This window comes from Oncorhynchus clarkii, chromosome 9, assembly GCF_045791955.1.
Source record: "Oncorhynchus clarkii lewisi isolate Uvic-CL-2024 chromosome 9, UVic_Ocla_1.0, whole genome shotgun sequence".
NCBI lineage: Eukaryota > Metazoa > Chordata > Actinopteri > Salmoniformes > Salmonidae > Oncorhynchus > Oncorhynchus clarkii.
In genome coordinates this window covers 13567609-13593768 of record NC_092155.1, presented here as the reverse complement: position 1 = coordinate 13593768, position 26160 = coordinate 13567609, and the positions used below count along the sequence as shown (strand labels likewise).

Sequence of the window (26160 nt, the reverse complement as noted above, 5' to 3'; positions counted from 1 at the left end):
CAGGGACTGGAAAAAAGAGAGGGAGGAAGAGAGAGAAGGGGGAGGTCAATTCAATGGGAGGGTAAAGTGAAAAGAAGGCGATTGATGGACAGACAGATTAAAATGTTATGGTAAAGAGGGCGTGAGAAAAAGAGGATGGATGACATCACAAGAGAAATGGAGAAACGTAATAATAAAGTTTGTGGGAAAAAAATTGTGAGAGTATAAGTAGAGACAAATTCATCTATATAACATATTTATTACTCACCAATTAAAAGCTAAAAAGTAGTGAGTCTAGGCATCAACAGAGAACAAGATCCTCACGCCTCTACTTTGAGAGAACTAAGATTATGTATGTAATAATGGGTGAAAGTTTGTCTCCATCTACTGGTGACACTAGATCCTTTTTAAAGATGTTTAACCTTTAACTAGGCAAGTCAGTTAAGAACAAATCATTATTTACAATGACGGCCCACCCCTGCCAAACCCGGACGACGCTGGCCCAATTGTGTGCCGCCTTATGGGACTCCCAATCATGACCGGATGTGATGCAGCCTGGATTTGGGATAAATATCCTTCTAGATATAAGACCCACAACGACAGACACGCTGAAGCAGTCCCAACAAAAACAAAACATATTTTATGAAATGTTCACATTTAAAATCAACTTTCTTACCATCATCAGAACCGTAGCACTGGCGTGCAACCCGCAAGAGGCACCATAACACGATTAGAAGTTCAATCTCAACAGGTAAACTGAAACTATACAGAGAAGTTGGACTTCAACATCACACTACAACGCGCCCACATTTCTGCTCCCAGTTTTATTCTGAATCAAATTTGAATGATTTAACTACTGATCCTACGGACGAAGAAACAAGCAGAAAAACACGTAAAAGGTGCGACTGCATCTTGGACTAACAACTGTTTGGCTCAGTACAGTTCTTCTGATTGCCTGCTGACCCCCCCCCCCCCCCCCCCCCCGAAGGAACTGGCCTAAGATGAGCGTCGAGGGACAACTTCAGCCAAGACCTCTTTGCTCGCACTCAAGCCACAATGCGCAAACTACCTAACCTTTCTAAAGAATATCTAACATTTTTCTCAAACATACTGACAGAATTTCACAGTGTACCTCTCTATTGCTTGACCCCTTGATTACAGCTATTAGCCAACTTCCTGGTCGTGTTCTAGAATGTTCTCATTCTAGAGTCTGTTCCGAGAACAACCCATGTAATATACCTGGAACAATGGAATACATTGTTGGGGAGGTATAAAGAAACAGATTGCATTGAGTGTGTCGGCACTTCCATCTAGTAGAATCAGTGTTTAAGATGGACTAACAAGAGGGTCAAGCCTTCCTTCCCTGAGCTAAAACACTGATACAAAACCTAGGAGATTTCTCTGTGAACTATTCTAACTTCTAACTGGGCATAAGCTTGGTTTGGGTAGTGGGAATAGAAGTTGATTTGGTCCACGACTAGGCTATAGTAGGGGCCTGCAGAGTCTTCGTATTGGGTAAATGTCACCCCATATATAGTGCACTAGTAGAGTCCAAAGTAGTGCACTGTATTGGGAATGGGGTGTTACTTTCGACAAGAGCCAATAGTCCTGTCAAAAGTAGTGAACTACATAGTTATAGGGTGCCATATTAGATCCATACACACTTGTCTATATAATCTCTCTGTCATTGTCTGCATCTTGAATGGCACCCTAGTCTTTATATAGTGCGCTACTTCAAAACTAGGTTCCCATTATAGACTGCCTTAGTGTCCAGTCTACTCCGTCTTCTTCTTCAGTGTGGAGCTGCTGTTCCAGTAGTACAGGAGCTGGGCAGCGATGAGGCCGTTACAGGAAGAGGATATGACATAGGTCAGGGCCATCAGGGAGTCACCTGTTTCCTTTTTACAGAGAGAAACCAGGAAGAAGAGTTTAAGTTGGATTAGGACAGGATCACACAGACTGAGTCCCAAACGGCACCCTTTTCTCTTTAGAGTGCACTCCTCTTGACCATGCCCCATATACATATTTGGGACGCATATACACACTGACATACAGTGAACACATTTTATAGAGGTTGTTTTACTTGGCCCCTCACCTTGATAGAACCCAGATTGGAAATAACCCAGGTCATTTGACCACCAATGAAAAGCCTACGGCCAGAAACATTGGTGTCTTCTTTGACCCTGACCTAAACCTCGAGCTGAGTGTAAAGAAGATTCCTTTTCCCTTTAGTGTACACTGATTTTGACCAGGGACAATAGAGCTGTGGTCAAAAGGAGCGCACTATAGGGAACAGGGTTCCATTTAGGACACATAAACACACACACACACACACACACACACACACAGTAAGCCGCTCAGGATAAGTGCATCTTCGGAATGAGTCAAATGTAAATGTAATGTAAAGCCTATTCACAAATACCTGTATTGAGGTGAATATACGAGCCAGGGAGCCAGCGAACAGCATAAACACAGTGATGGCAGACAGCTGTCCTGTGTGTCCGTTCCCATAGTTAGTCACTACCTGGATCAGCTGTAATGACAGGGAGAAATGCACATTATCACATAGTAACACAATAACATTATGTTAAATGGTGATAATACCCGAGACACAGGTGTTTGGAGGATATATTGGCACGGTGCTCTTTGGCCCGAGACGAAGTCCAATAGAGCCTCCGAATGTTATACAACGGGTTACCAACATATTCACTGTTACCAACAGTTTTAAACAATCAGCATTCAGGATTAGACACACCCGTTATATAAATTAAGATAACGTATAACAAGTTGCCGTAATTTTTACAATTTAACAATTTAAAATATAAATAAACCCTAGTAGCCTGGGTACCAGTCTGTTAACCTAGCATTCCTCTAGCCTGGGTACCAGTCTGTTAACCTAGCATTCCTCTAGCCTGGGTACCAGTCTGTTAACCTAGCATTCCTCTAGCCTGGGTACCAGTCTGTTAACCTAGCATTCCTCTAGCCTGGGTACCAGTCTGTTAACCTAGCATTCCTCTAGCCTGGGTACCAGTCTGCATTCCTCTAGCCTGGGTACCAGTCTGTTAGCATTCCTCTAGCCTGGGTACCAGTACCAGTCTGCCTGGGTACCAGTCTGTTAACCTAGCATTCCTCTAGCCTGGGTACCAGTCTGCCTGGGTACCAGTCCTAGCATTCCTCTAGCCTGGGTACCAGTCTGTTAACCTAGCATTCCTCTAGCCTGAGTACCAGTCTGTTAACTAGCATTCCTGGGTACCAGTCTGTTAACCTAGCATTCCTCTAGCCTGGGTACCAGTCTGTTAACCTAGCCTGGGTACCAGTCTGCCTGGGTACCAGTCCTAGCATTCCTCTAGCCTGGGTATCAGTCTGTGGGTACCAGACCTAGCATTCCTAGCTAGCCTGGGTACCAGTCTGTTAACCTAGCATTCCTCTAGCCTGGGTACCAGTCTGTTAACCTAGCCCTGGGTACCAGTCTGTTAACCTAGCATTCCTCTAGCCTGGGTAGTACCAGTCTGTTAACCTAGCATTCCTCTAGCCTGGGTACCAGTCTGTTAACCTAGCATTCCTCTAGCCTGGGCATCAGTCTGTTGACCTAGCATTCCTCTAGCCTGGGTACCAGTCTGTTAACCTAGCATTCCTCTAGCCTGGGTACCAGTCTGTTAAGCTAATATTACACTCCTGTGCCAGAGAGCAAACAACTGGTACCCAGGCTAGAGGAATGCTAGCTACAGACTGGTACCCAGGCTAGAGGAATGTTGGCTGAACAGACTGGTACCCAGGCTAGAGGAATGTTGGCTGAACAGACTGGTACCCAGGCTAGAGGAATGTTGGCTGAACAGACTGGTACCCAGGCTAGAGGAATGTTAGCTAAAGACTGGTACCCAGGCTAGAGGAATGTTAGCTAAAGACTGGTACCCAGGCTAGAGAAATGTTAGCTCAAGACTGGTATCCAGGCTAGAGGAATGTTAGCTCAAGACTGGTACCCAGGCTAGAGGAATGTTAGCGGAACAGACTGGTACCCAGGCTAGAGGAATGTTAGCGGAACAGACTGGTACCCAGGCTATTTAGAGAACACAGAGAACACATGAAAATGTTAAATAGAAGTATTATCCAACGTGGTCCTTGAACAGTGTTATAACAATGTTATTGTGTTTTAACGATGTTATTATGTTATAACACATAAATTAGCTAAATATGTTATAAAGCCTAATGTACCCCACCTCCTCAGGCCCTATTGCTTACTTAACACTCCACGTACCCTGCCGATGATGATAGCTGGCATGTTGGAGGCCTGCATGGCCATGACCACAGACATGGGGGTGAAGGGGGAGAGCAGCAGAGCCACCAGGCCAAAATACACCCCCAGGAACAGGACACCTAGGGGTGAGGACAATAACAACAGCCACTGATTATGATGCCAGATAGTCTTATGCCAACTTCACATCCTGCATCGTAAATCTCAAGAAGCAGTGTTACTAGTGAGCGTCAGTCCTCACGTCGGGGAGGTGTGTGTGTGTCTTACCTTTGACTGTGTTGCCTCCATAGTGCATGATGAGGAACCCGATGGCTACAGTCTGTAACATGAGGAACAGGGCCTCACCCCAGGCACTGAAGGAGAAAACACTAAATATGTTAACTGGTGGGTCTCTGCATGTCTGTCTGGCCGTCTGTGCACGTGTCTGTCTATGCATGTCTATGTCCATGTCTCTTGTCTGTACAACTACCACAGTACCTGAAGGGGAAGCTGTTAGCGATGCTGTAGGTCATGGTTCCTGTGATAGCCAGCAGCTCTAGCAGGACAGAGTTGAAGCTCAGACCCTCGGCACTCTTAGCCCCCATCAGCTTCAGGATCTGGGGCAGCTTCACTGTAGGAGGGGGGAGAGAAGGAGAAAGAGGGGGGTGGAGGGAGATATGGGTTATATGTATTATCTATATTTGTCCTTAATTACTTTATTGTGAATATCTCTCCATCTATATGAGAGAGGCAGAGGGAGTTATGCTTTGCACATGCAAAGAGAGATAGACTGACAGACAGTGAGAATGATAGTGGGAGTGAGAGAGAGAAAAAAGGATAGCGAGAGACAGAGAGAGAGAGAGAAATCTTAGTCTTACCCATCACAGACCCCAGGATGATTCCGATGCCCAGACCTTTGCTCAGCACAATCTTCAGACATGGTACTATAGACAGAAAACAACCATCATTAAACTGGTATTACAAGAGAGATACGACACTCTCATATCTATCGTTATTGAGAAACTGAGATGGATTGGGACAGTGGCGCTAACCAGCCATGTGATGCCCTGTGGATAGATAGCCCCACCACTGAAAGCTGTCACAACAAAACGAAATACCCACTAACTAGTCCCTGTTCTATCTTTAAATATTTTAGCGGGTTAGATAGCTCCTTATGTACATTCCATCCAATATCATTTCTTGATATCCAGTACCTCTCATCGTAAAAGACACTAGTAACACATCGTGAAATGTCGAGAAAAAACAAATGTGTTTGCAAGTTAGGTAGTTAGCGTTAGCTCATTCATTGAACGTTGAAGCCCTAGCTAGAAAACTGTGCAAAACTGCTACTTACCATCCAGAAAGTTAAAATTTATGAAAAACTCGTCGTAACACGATTCTGGCATGAAATAGGTCAGCAGGAGACCCTTCAGTGGGTCAAACACAGAGATCTTGGGAAGTTCCATCATAGGGGTCGCCATTATGGAAATATGACGTGACGTAGCTGTGTGCGCATAATAACTGTTCCCCCCACGCTAGACGGAAACATTAACAGAGAATACGGTTCCGGATCTTTTATCTTGATGGTATCTAAAATGAACAAATAAACAGTCTGTCATAGTTTTCTGTTTATTGTGTTACAATTGTAATATCATTACAAAAAGGTGCAGTGAAAAAGGAAAATGCTTGGTGTAATTCAATATAATCTCTCTCACGAGAGAAACCGTGATTTTCCACTACAAAACAAGTCTGACATATTCTGGCTGGTGATGTAAAATGAGTTACAAAAACATTGCATAGCAAATCAATCTTAAACACATTGCAGCTTTATCTAACACCAGATGCCGATGCAGATGGCATCTTTGGCCGTGGCACAATCCTGATCTTCGTTTCGCCATCGAGACAGCCGAACACAGGAACCACCTTCTCCTTAAACGTATCAGTGAACGTATAGATATGGGACCTTTTCTCTATATCATAGAAGGAAACCTGTCCCTCCTCAAAGTCCAGGTAGACCCCTACTAGGCGTGGCAGGGCTGAGACAGGTAGCTTGGTCAGGGGGTCATCACAACAGGCCCACAGGGTGTTCTGGGCGCTCCTCCACAGGGTCCAGTAGCCCTTTGCTGGGGTCATGGGGAACCGACCTTTCCGGGGTGCAGTTACCGATGTCAATCCCAGTCTCCAGCTGCCTGTGGGGGATACCTCTACTCCCCAGTAGTGCCTTCCTGTGTTGATGGCCTTGTAGTAGAGGAGAGTAGTTCAATACAAGTTTTTCACAATGGATGAGTTGATAGTTGCTAGGGCTGATCAAATGATTTATCAACCCCAAAAATATTACTAATAAATCCGAGTGTTGTCTACAAAATAAAGTATGATGTATACTACACAAGAAAAAACACACATATATGGAATCAAAACAGAATCTTCTTTAATTCAACTCACTTCTCTGTCCAGCGACGAAAAATGTCCCTTAACTTGGTTATTTTTGATTTCTGATCCCCTAATTGAATTGATTAATCAAACTCATCCCCCTACCTGGCATCCCAGAACGCAGGGCCAGGAGTCGAAGTGGAGGGGATAGTTTATGGTGTTGCGCGTCTGGGGGGCCTCCCACACTTCAAGGTTGTCATCTGAGAAGGCCAGCCAGGGGTGGCTGGTGAGGGGTTCCAGATGCACTTGGGCTGCAGAGGTGGAGAAAGGTGGAGGTAAAGGGAAAGAGAAATGGAGGTGAAGGTGGAGAGAGAGATGGAGAGAGGGAAGGAGAGAGGTAGAGAGGGGGATGGAGAGGTGGAGAGAGGGATGGAGAGAGTTGGAGAGGGATGGAGAGAGGTGGATAGAGGGAAGGAGAGAGGTAGAGAGAGGGATGAGAGGGGGAGAGAGGGATGGAGAGAGTTGGAGAGGGATGGAGAGAGGTGGAGAGAGATGGAGAGAGGTGAAGAGAGGGATGGAGAGAGGTGGAGAGAGATGGAGAGAGGTGGAGAGAGGTGGAGAGAGAGGTGGAGATCAAGGAAAGCATGAGAGGTTTTCCAGTGACAGCCTTGTTTGTTTCCTCTCAAAATCCTTCAACATGATACTCAATGTTTCATTCATTAAGTGATTCTTAATTTATTGAAAAATGAAAATATTTATGTCAGCATGATTTCAATGTAATTTTATGTGTTACTGTGATAAATGTTATTATTTCTTCCTACTTGAAGCACTGTGAATCCATTGCCATACAGAATTAGGGATGTACTTTTGGCTTCCTATTTGCAATGAGAAGAAGAGATTAGTGCAATAATAACTGGGTGCGGAAGAGAGAGGGGGGGGGGGGGGGGGGGGGGGGGGAGAGAGCGAGAGAGAGAGAAAGAGAGGGAGAGAGAGTGCGAGGAGAAAACAGGATGGGGAATTCAACAGTGAGCTCTCACCAGTTCTCCATGCTCTCTGTTTGGTTGACAACCACAGCTTTGATACGTCCTCCTGACACGACAAGCAGGGAGATGAATTGCCAGAGTGTTTATATTCATATGGCAGCATGGCTACAGCAGCCTAGAAAGTCTAGGGTAGAATTAGTCAAAACATACCTTTATCTCTCTCTCTCTCTCACACACACACACACACACACACACACACACACACACACACACACACACACACACACACACACACACACACACACACACACACACACACACACACACACACACACACACACACTATTCTCTCACCTCAGTGTCATTTGACAGTAGAGACCAGGCAACGAACTCCAGCAATGGCAGAACGCCAGCTAGCCTAGACTCCCTGACCCCCCGCGTTCCCAACAGACGCTTCAGGTCCTCGTCTGACAGCCCACACACCTGGGAACACATTTGGGACGCATTTACACACTCTCACATACAGTGAACATGTTTTATACACAGTAGCACATTTCTCGCTCAGGCTCTCTCAAAGACACACACACACACACACACACACACACACACACACACACACACACACACACACACACACACACACACACACACACACACACACACACACACACACACACACACACACACACACACACACACACACCTCTGATACATTCTTCAGTTCTGTTGCCCATTCCAATATTCTCTGATTCTCTTTCTCCAAACTTTTGTCTTTCCCTCCTCCACCTGGAATCCTCTTTCCTCTCATCATCTGAACCTCTGTTGTTGGTGTGGATGTCTTTTGGAGCTGAGAGAACAAAGGAACAATTGTATAATTTAAATAAGAAGGTGATTTTATCGTAAATTACCCTGGGAATGGAGCCAACATTTGTGTTCATATGACATCTGTGAGGTCAGGAAATGTAATGCCAACCAAACACACTAAATCTATCACGGAAATTGATCACAGAAAACACACACAATGCATTATGAAAGTATTCAACCCCTTATTCTGAAATTGATTAAAATGTTTTTTTCCCCCTCATTAATCAAGACAAAATACCACATAATGACAAAGCAAATTAAATTTGTTCAAATGTATATAAAAAAACGAACAGAAATATCAAATTTTGGGGTTTGTGTGTAGATTGATGAGAAAAAATAATAATTTAATCAATTTTAGGCTGAAACATAACAGAATGTGGAAAAAGGGAAGGGGTCTGAATACTTTCCAAATGCACTGTGTGACACTACTTCTATTTTATTTTGTTAGCCAGGTCACCGTGTTACCTGGTCCAGCTCCTTGGCCCACAATAGAATGAGACTCCGGCTGCTCTCCAAGCTAGGTGATGCTGTGGAACCTTCTCCTCCCGTCACCCCTCTTCTCCTGGCAAGCTGCAAACAAGGAAGTGATGTTATATTCATGGAAGTGATGCAGATGTGAGGTCACATATTGATCACTGAATTGAAATTTTAGGTTTGACAAACTGTGTGAGTGAATGCAAACTTTTCCATAGAGCTATGTGTTTATGTCAATGTGAGATTGTGAAAGTTAGAGTTACGTGTACAGATAATTTAATTTAACTTAATTTGATCCCTCGTATAGAGGAGAACTTTCCTGCAATGCAGGACATTTTAAAGTTGTACTGTATTTGAGGTTTAAAAAAGCTTCTGAAGTTTGTATATTCCACTGCGAAGTGTAATACTTGATTCGTCCTTACAAAAAATATATCAACCCTCCAAAGATGTCCATTCATAATAATTCACATAATAATTCACATTTTCGGTTGCTGCAGGATTATTTTCCTGCTGTAGAAAACTGGCTGAAATTAAGATCCTACATCTGTAAAGGTGGAGATTGTCGTACCTTACTGATGTCCTTCACCTCCTTGGCTAGCTCCTCGATGAGCTGTAGACACTCCTGGAACGTGTGCATAGGTTCTAGGCCAGGCTGTGAGCAAAACAACCCAGGTAGGTTCATATAACACACCACCCAGGTAGGTTAATATAACACACCACCCAGGTAGGTTAATATAACACACCACCCAGGTAGGTTAATATAATACACCACCCAGTTAGGTTAATATAACACACCACCCAGGTAGGTTAGTAACACACAACACACAATATCATCCTCTCCCTGATATGTTTTTTGTCCATAGAACCCACTTTGGTGTTGCTGAGACGAGGCTTGTTCCATGGTTCTGAATGGTGTGCATCCCATTTCTCAAAGTCCCTCCCCTGTAGAAGTGATACAGGCAAGACCCAAATTACAGATGGATCCAAAATAGTGGAAAGTACAAAAAATAACATTTATGGGTGTGCCCAGCCCAGTCATAATCTATTTAATATGATGTGCCCTCATTTGCTATAGGATTGCCCAACATCCCAGATTCTAAACCTATATGTAAAAAAGATGGTATAGCTAGTTGTTTACTGGTTGGAAACCGAACCCACCTTGCTGTTGAGGAGTTGTGATTTATTCCAGGGTGCTGAGTGGGTAGCCTCCACAGTCTCCAGGCTCTTGTCCTGTATCACCATCAGTGGGAGTACAGACAGGGTTAGAAAAGACAGAATACATCCACACACTAGTAGGCTGATTATACTGTCAAATCCTTGTGTTTACTACAAAGCTGGGTCTTGTCAGAGTGGGCTCTAGTCAAAAGTAGTGCACTATATAGGGAATAGTGTGTCATGTGAGACAGCAATAGATGACATCATCATCATCAGGTGAGGGTCCTTCTCCTTCACCTTAGGAGACCGGCTGCTGTGGTTATTAGGCTGCTGCATTACGGTCTATGGAGAGGAGGGAGAGAGAAAGAGAGAAATAGAGACCGAGAGAGAGAAAGAGAGAGAGAGAGAGAGAGAGAGAGAGAGAGAGAGAGAGAGAGAGAGAGAGAGAGAGAGAGAGAGAGAGAGAGAGAGAGAGAAATGAGGAAGTAAGGGTGAGAGAGGGATAAAGACAAAGAGAGGGGGAGAGAGAGAGATGTACTATTTCACAAGAACAATAACAATTGAGCCATGCAGTCAAGTTGTCTGCCAGTGTTTATAGGATCAAGGGTCAGTTCCACAGACTGCTTTACAGTGATTACACGTTACTGGAATTCTCCAATTGTTTCCTTGTAACTCATAAGAAATCTATTGAACCAACATCAGCCTCATGCAATGTGATCAATCATTTCACAGAACTCTTAGATTCAAAACCTTTTCAGGTATAATACTGTAACTGTAGGTGCACTTGCTTTGTTTTGATTGAGGTGGGTTTTAATGTCATAGTTTTCAGTCATTTTGATTCAATGTCTCAAATGTATGAAATAGTACATAAACAAAGTATATTCTGGAAGTTTGTGACAGTTATTTATAAGACAATTAACTATTATCATTGAGTAGCTACAAGTTTTGGTTTGAGGTTTGACACTTTTGTCAGCTTTCTTTTTGTACTGTTTAAGACATCTATATTAGCATCTCATAATATACAGCATCTATAATGATGAAATATCTGAAAATAGCCAGAATTTACCTCCTAAACACAAAAAAGTGACTTACCTGTTTATCTCTCACCCGCCTCTGTTGTGTTCATGGTACTACTGTTGGTCATACACACAGTAGATACATTTGGTCTTGGATGTGGACTTTGACCGAATAAATCATATAATCATATAATAATGTCTATACACACCATCATATACAGTACCAGTCAAAATGACACACCTACTCATCCAGGGTTTTTCTTTATTTGTACTATTTTATACATCGTAGAATAATAAAGAAGACATCAAAACTAGGAAATAACACATATGGAATCACGTAGTAACCAAAAAAGTGTTGAATCTGTTACGGCTAGGGGTTCCGCTGGCGGAACGTTTCGACAACATCCGGTGAAATTGCAGAGTGCGAAATTCAAATTGAATTATTAAAAATATTTAGCTTTCATAAAATCACAAGTGCAATACACCAAATTAAAGATTAACTTCTTGTTAATCCAGCCACTGTGTCCGATTTTTAAAAGGCTTTACAGCGAAAGCAAACCATGCGATTATCTGAGGACAGCACCCCATCATACATCATACAAACACATGACAATCATATTTCAACCCGCCAGGCACGACACAAAACTCAAAAATAACGATATAATTCATGCCTTACCTTTGAAGATCTTCTTCTGTTGGCACTCCAAAATGTCCCATAAACATCACAAAGGGTCCTTTTGTTCATAAGATTCCGTCGTTACATCCCCAAAATTTCAATTTATTTGGCGCGTTTGATTCAGAAAAACACCGGTTCCAACTCGGCCAACATGACTACAAATTATCTAAAAAAAGTTACCTGTAAACGTGGTCCAAACATTTCAAACAACTTTCAAATTCCAACTTTAGGTATTTTAAAACGTAAATATCGATCAAATTTAAGACGGAATATATTGTGTTCAATAGTGGATAAAATGAAAGTGGAGCGAGCTCCAGGGCGCAAACCCCAAACAAAACAGCACACTTAGCTCGACTCCCAGAAAGGAAAGGGCTACTTCTTCATTACCCAAAAGAAAAACATCAACCAATTTCTAAAGACTGTTGACATCTAGTGGAAGCCAGAGGAACTGCAACCAGATGCCTCAGAAATCTAGATTCCCATAGAAACCCAATTGAAAATAGTCACCTCAAAAACCTGGATGGTTTGTCCTCGGGGTTTCACCTTCCAAATACGTTCTGTTAAATTCACAGACATAATTGTAACAGTTTTAGAAACTTTAGAGTGTTTTCTATCCAAATCTATCAATTATATGCATATCCTAGTTTCTGGGCCTAAGTAGCAGGCAGTTTACTTACGGCACGCTTTTCATCCGGACGTGAAAATACCACCCCCTATCCCAAACAGGTTTTAAACAAATCAAAATATATTTTATATTTCAGATTCTTAAACGTAGCTACCCTTTGCCTTGATGACAGCTTTGCACACCCTTGGCATTCTCTCATGAGGTAGTCACCTGGAATGCATTTCAATTAACAGGTGTGCCTTGTTAAAAGTTAATTTGTGGAATTTCTTTCCTTCTTAATGCGATTGAGCCAATCAGTTGTGTTGTGACAATGTAGGGGGGTATGCAGAAGATTGCTCTTTTTGGTAAAAGACCATGTCCATATCATGGCAAGAACAGCTCAAATGAGCAAAGAGAAACGACAGTCTATCATTACTTTAAGACATGAAGGTCAGTTAATTGGGACAATTTCAAGAACTTTGAATGTTTCTTCAAGTGCAGTCGCAAAAACAATCAAGCGCTTTGATGAAACTGGCTCTCATGAGGACTGCCACAGGAAAGGAAGACCCAGAGTTACCTCTGATGCAGAGGATAAGTTCATTAGAGTTACGAGCCTCAGTAATTGCAGCCCAAATAAATGCTTCACAGAGTTCAAGTAACAGACACATCTCAACATCAACGTTTCAGAGGTGACTGTGTGAATCAGGCCTTCCTGGTCGAATTGCTGCAAAGAAATCACTACTAAAGGACACCAATAACAAGAAGAGGCTTGCTTGGGCCAAAAAACACGAGCAATGGACATTAGACCATTGGAAATCTGTCCTTCGGTCTGATGAGTCCAAATTTGCGATTTTTGGTTCCAACTGCCGTGTCTTTGTGAGACGCAGAGAAGGTGAACGGATGATCTCCGAATGTGTGGTTCCCACCATGAAGCATGGAAAAGGAGGTGTGATGCTGTGGGGGTGCTTTGCTTGGGACACTGTCTGTGATTTATTTAGAATTCAAGGCACACTTAACCAGCATGGCTACCACAGCATTCTGAGGAAATACGCCATCCCATCTGGTTACTCTTAGTGGGACTATCATTTTTTCCCCAACAGGACAATGACCCAACACACTCCAGACTGTGTAAGGGCTATTTTCCCAGAAAGAGAGTGATGGAGGGGTGCATCAGATGACCTGGTCTCCATAATCACCCGACCTCAACCGGATTGAGATGATTTGGGCTGAGTTGGACTGCGGAGTGAAGGAAAAGCAGCCAACTAGTGCTCAGCATATGTGGGAACTCCTTCAAAAGCATTGGTTGAGAGGATGCCAAGAGTGTGCAAAGATGTCATCAAGTGTGGCAACTTTGAAGAATCTCAAATGTAAAATATACTGTATTTTGATTTGTTTAACACTTTTTTGGTTACTACATTATTCCATATATGTTCTTTCATAGTTTTGATGTCTTCACTATTATTCTACAATGTTCATGGACTGGAGACATTACAAAAATACTGGTAGACTTTTTTCTTGTTATTTTATTAACGAAAGCATAAAGATGTTGAAGAAACACTGTACTGCTGTTTTAGTTAGAAATGTAACATCAAATACATTGTAAATTGAGGGATTTTCATACCTACAGTAGCCAGGCTATAAAGAGTATGTTGTCCTGCTAATAGTTCTACACCTGCTACTGTACTACAGTACACTTGTGAAAAACAAGTTTTTGAAAACCTGTTTTCAAAATGCCTCCAGCTGTCCATCACTACTGTAAATAAAAACACAGCATCTTGTTTACATTCTTTATTGTAACCACAATGTCACAAATAATTTGTATCTACCTTCCAATTACTTTTAGAGTTTGGGAGTTACAAATGTGTGCTTTTCCTGTCATTTTTCGGATTTAAGTATAACTTTTGAGTGTCGTCTTTAGTGAGAGGTCTAATGCTTAAATATTTAACAATATCTGCCCTTCGACCTCATATCTAAGGGGCATTTTTCGCGGCATTATTAGTTACATTGTTTTAGGTTGAACGTGCAGACAGGCACTAAGAACAGCGGGAGTGTTTCCCTAGTCAGCGCCATTATCAGTGCAATGTCCCTTAAAGTGTTTCCTTGTACTACCCAGTGGGGCGAGGTGGGGGTCCCTGCGCCCATCGCTATCTCAGTGGATAACGCTGGAGAACTGCAATCCCATTGTGCGCCACTCGGGAGCCATAACCAACATGACCAATATATATTGTCCTGCTAATAGCCCATCCTAGAAACTTTGTTTGCAGATTTCACAGCCTGCTACGCTTGTGAAAAACAGGGTTAATAATATTTCTGTGAGAATATCATTTTTTTTTAAATATAGTTCTAAATTAATAAATTAATAATTGTAATAATAATTGCTTTAAAAAATATATATATATATTTTGGAGATTATTTAGTTTTCAACTAACCTAAAGTGAGCGAGAAAAAGGCCATTCTTGAACATGGGGTGAGACATTCTTACTAATTTGTTAATAAAGCCAGTTTGTCATTTAGCATTATTTATTTATGTTTTTAGAGGGAGAGAAACCAAAAGCCCACCATCACCTCACGGGTCTTCCGGTCGCGGCTGGCACAGGTATCGAATTAGCATCTGCAGTGTCTTAGACCGCCAATCGGAAACCCCATCCACAAAATGTTTAATGCTGATCAATTACCCTGCACAAAGCATCAAAATACAGGGAGACTGAGTCACTCAGCTTTATGGAGGTGTCGAGGCTATATGACTGAGTCACTCAGCTTTATGGAGGTGTCGAGGCTATATGACTGAGTCACTCAGCTTTATGGAGGTGTCGAGGCTATATGACTGAGTCACTCAGCTTTATGGAGGTGTCGAGGCTATATGACTGAGTCACTCAGCTTTATGTAGGTGTCGAGGCTATATGACTGAGTCACTCAGCTTTATGGAGGTGTCGAGGCTATATGACTGAGTCACACAGCTTTATGGAGGTGTCGAGGCTATATGACTGAGTCACTCAGCTTTATGGAGGTGTCGAGGCTATATGACTGAGTCACTCAGCTTTATAGAGGTGTCGAGGCTATATGACTGAGTCACTCAGCTTTATAGAGGTGTCAAGGCTATATGACTGAGTCACTCAGCTTTATAGAGGTGTCGAGGCTATATGACTGAGTCACTCAGCTTTATGTATGTGTCGAGGCTATATGACTGAGTCACTCAGCTTTATGTAGGTGCCCGGGCTATTTGACTGAGTCACTCAGTTTTATGGAGGTGTCGAGGCTATATGACTGAGTCACTCAGCTTTATGGAGGTGTCGAGGCTATATGACTGAGTCACTCAGCTTTATGTAGGTGTCGAGGCTATATGACTGAGTCACTCAGCTTTATGTAGGTGTCGAGGCTATATGACTGAGTCACTCAGCTTTATGGAGGTGTCGAGGCTATATGACTGAGTCACTCAGCTTTATGGAGGTGTCGAGGCTATATGACTGAGTCACTCAGCTTTATGGAGGTGTCGAGGCTATATGACTGAGTCACTCAGCTTTATGGAGGTGTCGAGGCTATATGACTGAGTCACTCAGCTTTATGGAGGTGTCGAGGCTATATGAATGCGCCATCAACTTGATTATTTAGCAGACACCACTTGCTTATATTCAGTAAACACATATATATTAAGAATATCATGGAATATAATTGAACATTTTCGTTTCTCTTAGAATAAAAACCTTAGTGTAACAACAGTTTTAGTAAGTAATACTGATGAGTAGAAATAAAAAAAATATGTGTATTTTTCACGGTGTGCGCGAGCAGGACAGATGAATAGCAATTCTTATACTATTGTTCTAAATTCAATCACCTTCTCCATCCCCATTTTCAGTTAATTGAAATTCAATTTTGAAGTCGTGCACAATTATCAGTTTCTATTTAGGTTTATGTCGCCCATTCACTGTCAGTTAGACACATTAGCAGCTTAGGCGTAATCAGTGATCTAACTCCCCCTTGTGGTGATCTGGAGCAATGAAGCAGTGACGCAGGGTACCGTACTAAACCACAAATGACCTCTAAGTCCCGCAGCATAATTGAGCAACCACTGTAGTCAACTGGGTGGGACTTCCGACTTAATTGGCGATACCTTCTGGTGACCCTGTTGGAGTCATGTTCAAACGTGTAGAAGAAAACTGACTACTTCAAAATGGAGATGGCCTCAAAATGGGGCTGCCTGTGTGCTCACAGACGCTTTAATGGGAACTATATAGGGATGCTTTCCTTATTATTCTTTATGGGATAATGCCATAAAGATGGGCTACATAAATCCACAAGGTCAGGAGTAGCTTATAAAAAAACAGAGGGAACAAATAAAATATCTGAGGGAATGAGTAAAAAAACTGAGGGAATGAATAAAAAAATTGGAAGAAAGGATAAAAACAGAGGGAACTAATACATTTTTTGGGGGGAATTAATACAAAAACAAAAGGAACGGATTAGCCTGGCTGTTTTTTTCCTTCCACCATGACCCCAAAGGGGCTCTGTAATTTGTTTTGTTTTTGGTCACTCCTAGTATGCACTTGCTGAATGAAGAAAGGCAATTGGAGGGATTGGGCTTGTATACATGCCGTTCGTGTGTGTGTGTGTGTGTGTGTTTGTGTGTGTGTGTGTAAAAAAAAAAGAATATTTTATGCTTGCAGCAACATAATTTAATTCAATCAATAACATCTTAGGCACTTTAGGCATTTAATAATTTCACTTTTCCTTGGATCTTTTCTGACATCTCATATTTCACACATGATCAAATTATAACAACAAAAGCATGAATACATTAATAAAAGCAGGTAATATAATGACAATATTCACAAATTCTACAAATAATATCGGGACAAATATTTAACATTGACGTTACGGACTTTTATGAATTTGTGTGCATTTTAAAATGCATTTTAAAGTAAACTTGTCAGCATTTTACTGGATTTACAGAGTGGTCCTCTGTAGATCAGTTGGTAGAGCATGGCTCTTACAATGCCAGGATAGTGGGTTTGATTCCTGGGGCCACCCATTTGCAAAAAAAAAAAAAGTTGTATAATTGTATGTATGTATCTGCTAAATGACATGTATTATTATTGAGTATCATGCCACTGTTAGGGTCTAGCTTGTGTTTGTGTGTGACCTCCGTACATTCATCTGCCAGTAAACATGGAACTCTTGAGTTCTCTCTCTCTCTCTCTCTCCAGCTACATGGGAGTCACATTGTTGCTTGCATTCTTCTCATTGTTGCTGAAGTTGTCGTATTTGACGTTGCTGTCCTTAAGATGCATGTTGTACTGGGTGCCTAGTAGAAATTCAATTGATAGAATTATGAGTGAGGGAGAAGGAAAAGGAGAGATGAGAGAGAGAGGGAGAAGGAAAAGGAGAGATGAGACAGAGAGAGGGAGAAGGAAAAGGAGAGATGAGAGAGAGAGAGGGAGAAGGAAAAGGAGAGATGAGACAGAGAGAGGGAGAAGGAAAAGGAGAGATGAGACAGAGAGAGGGGAAGAAGAGGTGCAACATTTATAAATTTGTTGTTTTTATGACATTAGTTCGGTCCAGGGGTTTCTCCTAGTCAGGTCACTAAGGTGATCAAGGGATTAGTTTGGAAAGCAAGAGGGCGACCTAATTGTCATGCAATCTAGTGAAAGAATACCTTTTCAAGAGTGTAAACTGAAGCACGTCTTTTTAAAAGTAGCATTGATTTCACAATTTCCCTCCTGATCATCGATTCATAGAATTAAGAAAGTGTATATTTGACCCACAGAACAAAACTTAAAGAGGCTCTCCATAAATGTTATATAATTTTTAGCCAGTAGTTCTGAAAGCACAAAGCGTTATCATGTAATTGCTCTCGAACCCCTGCAGCTGTTCAAAGACATGCACATGCTTGGGCTCACCCCACAACCTCATTGGACAATGCTGTGCTGATCAGCTTTAATATTGCAGATAGATTGTGGCTTCCATCAATGTATATGTCTGTTAGCTGCATGTGTGACGTAACTCCACCAGTCCTATTTAGGATATCATTTACAAAGATTATACCATTTATTTATTTTTTATTCCAAAAATATAATTTTTACATTTTTTTTAATCAATTAGTATATTTGAGTTTAAGCATAATATTTGTTGTAATATTTGTTCTGTCATTTCTGGTGGATTAAAGTGAAATTGCAACCAATTTTCTGTCTTGTTTTAAAAAAAGTGATATTTTGGGGATTATTTCATTTTCAAATCACCAAAAGCGAGAGGTTGTAATCTGGATAAAGGGAAAAAGGCCATTCTTGAACATGGGGTGAGACATTCTTACTAATCTGCTAGAGAACCAGTTCAGATTTAAGTATAACCTTTGTATCAATGCACCTGTACACAGCCCACCTGTAAATATCTATCTAGTGTTAATGCTAAATTGTAATTATTTCACCACTATGGCCTATTTATTGCCTTACCTCCCTAATCTTACTACATTTACACACACTGTATATATTTTTTTCTATTGTGTTATTGACTGTATGTTTGTTTATGTCATGTGTAACTCTGTGTTGTTTGTGTCACACTGTTTTGCTTTATCTTGTTCAGGTCGCAGTTGTAAATGAGAGCTTGTTCTCAGCTGGCCTACCTGGTTAAATAAGGTGAAAATAAATAAATAATAAATAAATAAATGACTGAAGCCTTTAGTGAGACGTCTAATGGTTTAATATTGAATCATTTCTGCCCTCTGAATTCATGTTCATGATCTAAATAGGCCAGTTCAATTTCGTCTGTCTTGCCGTTCCAAATCAAATACAACATTTTATTGCTGATATCATTTTTTTTTAAAACAAGACGCTAGGTGTAGGCAAGACCAGAAGAAAAAAGGTCATCTGGGATGTAACTAAGGAGTTAGTCAGGGTAAACTGGGATGTAACTAAGGAGTTAGTCAGGGGAAACTGGGACATGACTAAAGAGTTCACCAGGGGAAACTGGGACATGACTAAAGAGTTCACCAGGGGAAACTGGGACATGACTAAAGAGTTCACCAGGGGAAACTGGGACATGACTAAAGAGTTCACCAGGGGTAACTGACAACTGAGGGGGAAACACATGACTAAAGAGTTCACTGGGACATGACTAAAGAGTTCACCAGGGGAAACTGGGACATGACTAAAGGGAAACTGGGACATGACTAAAGAGTTCACCAGGGGAAACTGGGACATGACTAAAGAGTTACCATCATGGAGTTCACCAGAAACTGGGACATGACTAAAGAGTTCACCAGGGAGAAACTGAAACTGGGACATGACTAAAGAGTTCACCAGGGGAAACTGGGACATGACTAAAGAGTTCACCAGGGGAAACTGGGACATGACTAAAGAGTTAATCAGGGGAAACTGGGACATGACTAAAGAGTTAATCAGGGGAAACTGGGACATGACTAAAGAGTTAATCAGGGGAAACTGGGACATGACTAAAGAGTTAATCAGGGGAAACTGGGACATGACTAAAGAGTTAATCAGGGGAAACTGGGACATGACTAAAGAGTTAATCAGGGGAAACTGGGACATGACTAAAGAGTTCACCAGGGGAAACTGGGACATGACTAAAGAGTTAATCAGGGGAAACTGGGACATGACTAAAGAGTTCACCAGGGGAAACTGGGACATGACTAAAGAGTTCACCAGGGGAAACTGGGACATGACTAAAGAGTTCACCAGGGGAAACTGGGACATGACTAAAGAGTTAATCAGGGGAAACTGGGACATGACTAAAGAGTTCACCAGGGGAAACTGGGACATGACTAAAGAGTTCACCAGGGGAAACTGGGACATGACTAAAGAGTTCACCAGGGGAAACTGGGACATGACTAAAGAGTTCACCAGGGGAAACTGGGACATGACTAAAGAGTTCACCAGGGGAAACTGGGACATGACTAAAGAGTTCACCAGGGGAAACTGGGACATGACTAAAGAGTTCACCAGGGGAAACTGGGACATGACTAAAGAGTTCACCAGGGGAAACTGGGACATGACTAAAGAGTTCACCAGGGGAAACTGGGACATGACTGAAGAGTTCACCAGGGGAAACTGGGACATGACTAAAGAGTTCACCAGGGGAAACTGGGAGATGACTAAAGAGTTCACCAGGGGAAACTGGGACATGACTAAAGAGTTCACCAGGGGAAACTGGGACATGACTAAAGAGTTAATCAGGGTGATTTTTCCACAAATAGGGGGTATTTTATCTATTTTTGCTAACTTTCTATAAAAATGTATTGTAGCGATATCCTTTATTTCTTTAGGGATATGAATACAGAGTACGTCCACTTTACCATCAGACCATTTTGTTGGTAAAGTACACGGTAATGTAAAAGTTGTATTTTTTGTGTGATCCAATACGCATTATAAACCGGGATGGTTCGAGCCCCTGAATGCTGATTGGCTGACAGCTGTGGTATATCAGACTGTATACCATTGGTATGACATAACATTTATTTTTACTGCTCGAATTACTTTGGTAACCAGTTTATAATAGCAATAAGGCACCTTGGGGGTTTGTGGTATATGGCCAACACACCACGGCTAAGGGCTCTGCCCAGGCACTCGTGCCGAAGAACAGCCCTTTGCTATGGTATATTGGCCATATACCACACCTTCTATGGCCTTATTGCTTAAATATAGTTATCATAATTTGTTTGTAGTTTATTATTTTGGTTGTTATTTACTATTTTACAACTAGGGTTACTAGACATAACTTTAATCAATTGTATTAAAGATTCTCCAAAATGTAAATATTCCAGGCATTTATATATAAATTCCAGTCGTACCTTATCAAAAGCCTTTTCAAAGTCAGCTATGAATACCAGGCCTGGTTTCCCAGATGTTTCATCGTGTTTGTTTCCAGTGTCTTATATTATCTCCAATGTATCGGCCATGTAAAAAAAACTGTCTGATTAGGCTGAATAATATCCAACAATAGCTTTTTCATTCTATTCCAGCTATGCATTTTGCTAGATTTTTAAAATGGACTCAGTCTTTATTTACCACTTGGGCCCTGTTTCAGTAATGATGAAATCAGACCTTGTTGAGTATCTGAGTAAGTTCCTCCTCTGTCATTACGGCTTCACATGAGTCTTTATGTACAGCTGTTCATTTCACATTATTATTAGGGGGAAAAATCCTTACAATTAGCTTTGGTTGTTGGAGGTGGAGGAGACTGATGCTGATGCTTGCTTCCTCTTTCAAAATATTGTCTAGAGAATCAAACCCTCCCCTAACACAGACGACGTTGGGCCAATTGTTCGCCGCCTCATGGGTGTCCCGGTCACACTGTGACACAGCCTGGGCTCGAACCCGGGTCTGTAATGACGCCTCAAGCGTGCCACTTGGGAGGTTGCAGTAAATAATTTTCGATAGTATTTCTATGTTGAAGATAAAAAAATAATTTGGTGCATTTTCTCCCATATTCCATCCAGTTTGCATTATTTGTATAATATATTACACTTGATCTTTCTTGAATAAGTTCCTCCATTTATTTGTGTTTATCCTCTAATGTATGCTGTGCCTCTATGGTACCGTTTTTATTGCTATCTAACTGTACTGTCAGTCCCTCTACTTCCTTTGTTAATATGAATTATTTGGACCTAAATTGCTTTTGTTTTAAAGATGAGTATTGAATTGAATGGCCCCGAAAAGGAACATTTAAAAGTGTCCCATACAATAAGGGGACCTGCTGTACCTATGTTATGTCGGAAAAAGTCGGTTCTAAATTCTAATGTCCTGGTTAAAAACAAATGATCATCCAATAGGCTTTGATTACATTTTCAATATCGTCACCCACGTGGAAATTCTGTAAGAGTAATGTATATGCCAATAGTCATTTTCTGCTTGGTTTCCAGAGAAATGCAGCCGATTGAAAGAGAAATTAACCAACTACAGAGGTCTATCCTCTAATTTAAAATGTTTTGTCAAATTTACGATGCATGGTTTTGATCGATGTATTCAATGTATTTTCCTGTTATCAAAATTATTAATGGTTAGCGCATGGACACAGGCAATCCCACTCGCTTCAGAGTGCACACGAGGCTAGCGTGTATCTCCTCCACTAAATGATGCCAGGTTAGAATGTAAGGACTCTGTGCCTTTTTCCGCTGGGAGTGGACAGCAGGGGGTTTATTATCATGTCTGAGCCACGTCGAGTCTGAAACGGGAGGTTTAAAAAAAAAAAGAACTAGGTTGTTTTCAAGCCTCTTTAAGTTTAGGCATAGGGGTGAAAATGAATAAAGGTTTAAATTTAGGAACAAGGGTTAGGTTAAGGTTAGTATGGTCCCGTGTGGCTCAGTTGGTAGCTTGCAACGCCAGGGATGTGGGTTCGATTCCCATGGAGGACCAGTACGATAAAAGTAATACAATGTTTCTCTGTAAGTTTCTCTGGATAAGAGCGTCTACTAAATGACAAAAAAATGCAAAACTTGTATGTATCATTTCAGTGGGTTTAAACTTATATAATTATAACACATCAACACAAGTTTCACTTGCCTCTGCAATAAATGAGCTGAATAGGTGGGACAGGTGTTTTTCTCCTGCTTTTCTCTTTCGCTGGCTTCCCATGTTCTGTGTCAAAATAATCGACTTGAAATAATTTACTCAGTCAAAATGGCCACCAGTCCACCCATTATAGCATCCTAGGCCTGAACAGGGAATATCTGTTCTATTTATTCTGTTTTATGTTCACCTAATCCTCCCCATCTAAATCCTTGGTCTGGTTTTACTGGGATAATATGAGCTAAGAAGTATATTATTACTATAATATGAGCTAAGAAGTATAATATTACTATAATATGAGCTAAGAAGTATAATATTACTATAATATGAGCTAAGAAGTATATTATTACTATAATATGAGCTAAGAAGTATATTATTACTATAATATGAGCTAAGAAGTATAATATTACTATAATATGAGCTAAGAAGTATATTATTACTATAATATGAGCTAAGAAGTATATTATTACTATAATATGAGCTAAGAAGTATATTATTACTATAATATGAGCTAAGAAGTATATTATTACTATAATATGAGCTAAGAAGTATATTATTACTATAATATGAGCTAAGAAGTATATTATTACTATAATATGAGCTAAGAAGTATAATATTACTATAATATGAGCTAAGAAGTATAATATTACTATAATATGAGCTAAGAAGTATATTATTACTATAATATGAGCTAAGAAGTATATTATTACTATAATATGAGCTAAGAAGTATAATATTACTATAATAGTGGCTAAGCAGGTTAAAAATGAATGCAAGTGAAAGTAAATATATATACATTTTAAGCAAGATAGAGACAGGCACTTACTTGAATCTGTGCTGTCACAATAATACTTCTTTTCTTTGTTCCTGTAAACACAAAACGGTTTAGAGTTACCGTCTATTCACAGTGGAAAAATATACTGTACTAACAAGGCTTTTTCTGTCTTATATACTGATGAATAAAATCAGATCAATTTGATATTTGGTTATTTCATGTTGACTGTGCAGATGGGACTCAGGACTGAGATAAACAGACCGATGTTGTGTTTTAGTGGTTGTTGAACAGTACTTACTTTCTACAGCATTTGTAGCATAACACACAGATCAGTGCTATGATGATGATTCCCAGAGGCACCAGGACTGCGATGAATATGATTGTGTTCTTATCTGGGGGACAATGAAGAAGAAGACAGTTGCAACAACGCTATATGTCTCAACAAGTATTATTAACATAATAGAGTACAGTACAGTATAGTATAGTAGAATACAGTATAGTACAGTATAGTAGAATAGAAGTACAGTACAGTATAGTACAGTACAGTATAGTATAGTAGAATACAGTATAGTACAGTATGGTAGAATACAGTATAGTACAGTATAGTAGAATACAGTATAGTACAGTATAGTAGAATACAGTATAGTACAGTATAGTACAGTATAGCAGAATACAGTATAGTACAGTATAGTAGAGTACAGTATAGTAGAATACAATATAGTACAGTATAGTACAGTATAGTAGAATACAGTATAGTACAGTATAGTAGAGTACAGTATAGTATAGTAGAGTACAGTATAGTAGAGTACAGTATAGTATAGTAGAGTAGAGTACAGTATAGTATAGTAGAGTACATTATAGTATAGTATAGTAGAGTACAGTATAGTAGAGTACAGTAGAGTACAGTATAGTACAGTATAGAACAGTACAGTATAGTAGAGTACAGTATAGTATAGTAGAGTCGAGTATAGTATAGTAGAGTACAGTATAGTATAGTACAGTACAGTATAGTACAGTATAGTATAGTACAGTATAGGAGAGTACAGTATAGTAGAGTACCGTATAGTACAGTATAGTACAGTATAGTATAGTGCAGTATAGGAGAGTACAGTATAGTAGAGTACAGTATAGTACAGTATAGGAGAGTACAGTATAGGAGAGTACAGTATAGTGCTGTATAGGAGAGCACAGTATAGAGAGTACAGTATAGTGCAGTATAGTAGAGTACTGTATAGTAGAGTACATTATAGTACTGTATAGTAGAGTATTGTATAGTAGAGTACAGTATAGTCAGTGGTAGAAAAAGTACCCATTGTCTGCGTAAAAGTATAGATACCTTAATAGAAAGTATCAAAAGAAAACGTAATTGCTGAAATATATTTAAGTATCAAAGTAAAAATAAAAGTCTAAATCATTTCAAATTCCTTATATTAAGCAAACCTAATGGCACCATTTTCTTGTTTTTAAAATGTATGGATGGCCAGGGACACACTCGAACACTCAGACATTATCCTCCAGATCAGAGGCAGTAGGGATGACCAGGGATGTTCTCTTGATAAGTGTGTGAATTGGACGATTTTCCTGTCATGCTAACGAGTAAAATGTAACGAGTACTTTTAGGTGTCAGGGAAAATGTATGAAGTAGAAAGTATTTTATTTTCTTTGGAAATGTGGTAAAGTAAAAGTATAAATAGTAAAGTACAGATACCCCAAAAAACGACTTAAGTAGTACTTTAAAGTATTTTTTACTTAAATACTTTACACCACTGAGTATAGTACAGTATAATACAGTACAGTAAAGTACAGTAGAATATAGTATTAGCTCCAGTCAGTCACGTACCCAGGCCTCCGCTGGTATCCGTCTTCTCAATCTCACACAGGTTGCCCTCGAAACCCTCTGGACACTGACAGCTGAATACATCTACTGTAATCTCAGAGCATGTACCGTTGTTCAGACAGGGGTCACTCAGACACGGGCTCTCTGAGAAGGGGGAGGGGAGATATAGAGGGAGGGGAACAAAGAGAGAGAGGGAGAGGGGGGAGAGAGGGAGGGGATGGGGAGGGGAACAGAGAGAGGGAGAGAGAGAGAGATCGAGAGCGAGAGGGGGGAGCGAGAGAACGTGGAGGGGTAAGTCTGTTATCGAAGGCATTGCAGTTCATTTTGCACACTCACGTTGTTCTTATTGTAACTACTTGGGCACGAACGCATGATCAGTAGCAACACACTTACTTTTGTAGCAGTCACGTGTGAAGTTGAAGATAGTACAGACGTGTGTGTCGGAACAGCCTTTAGGTTGGCACACGGCGCCCGAGGGCGTACTCTCACAGGACAGGGCACAGTCCTCTGTCACAAACCTCTCTTTTAGCTGGGGGAGGAAGGGAATGGAGGAATGGAATGGAGGGATGGAGGGATAGGGGTCGATATGGGGGGGGGAGAGAGAAAAGTAGGGGGAAAGAGACAGTTATACATCATACAATCCTGTCTCAACACCAGTTCTTAAATTCACTTTAGTCATCAG

At 40.8% G+C, this 26160-nt stretch overlaps 3 protein-coding genes across 3 annotated transcripts in view; all 3 read right to left on the bottom strand.

The window, feature by feature from the left end:
* Positions 1-218: 218 nt before the first annotated feature.
* LOC139417097 (mannose-P-dolichol utilization defect 1 protein-like) lies at positions 219-5710 on the bottom strand. Its single transcript, XM_071166347.1, has 7 exons — positions 5565-5710; positions 5089-5154; positions 4709-4841; positions 4499-4584; positions 4235-4353; positions 2402-2512; positions 219-1877 (listed from the first exon to the last, which is right to left on the bottom strand). The coding sequence occupies exons 1-7, from the start codon at positions 5689-5691 to the stop codon at positions 1755-1757; spliced, it is 765 nt and encodes a 254-aa protein (XP_071022448.1). The 5' UTR covers positions 5692-5710; the 3' UTR covers positions 219-1754.
* A 327-nt stretch (positions 5711-6037) lies between these two features.
* LOC139417042 (butyrophilin subfamily 3 member A1-like) lies at positions 6038-10266 on the bottom strand. The gene is made up of 10 exons (XM_071166277.1): positions 10060-10266; positions 9772-9843; positions 9470-9553; positions 8893-8997; positions 8267-8410; positions 7918-8046; positions 7618-7669; positions 7402-7455; positions 6746-6891; positions 6038-6448 (listed from the first exon to the last, which is right to left on the bottom strand). The coding sequence occupies exons 1-10, from the start codon at positions 10141-10143 to the stop codon at positions 6038-6040; spliced, it is 1281 nt and encodes a 426-aa protein (XP_071022378.1). The 5' UTR covers positions 10144-10266.
* Positions 10267-22358: 12092 nt separating this feature from the next.
* Positions 22359-26160, bottom strand: part of LOC139417041 (IgGFc-binding protein-like) — an 85238-nt gene continuing 81436 nt past the window's right edge. Inside the window, exons 92-96 of the mRNA XM_071166276.1 lie at positions 25872-26007; positions 25482-25622; positions 23940-24033; positions 23693-23733; positions 22359-22522 (exon numbers count right to left, since the gene is read on the bottom strand). Of these exons, the coding sequence (XP_071022377.1) occupies positions 22359-22522; positions 23693-23733; positions 23940-24033; positions 25482-25622; positions 25872-26007 (576 nt within the window). The remainder of the gene's footprint in view (positions 22523-23692; positions 23734-23939; positions 24034-25481; positions 25623-25871; positions 26008-26160) is intronic.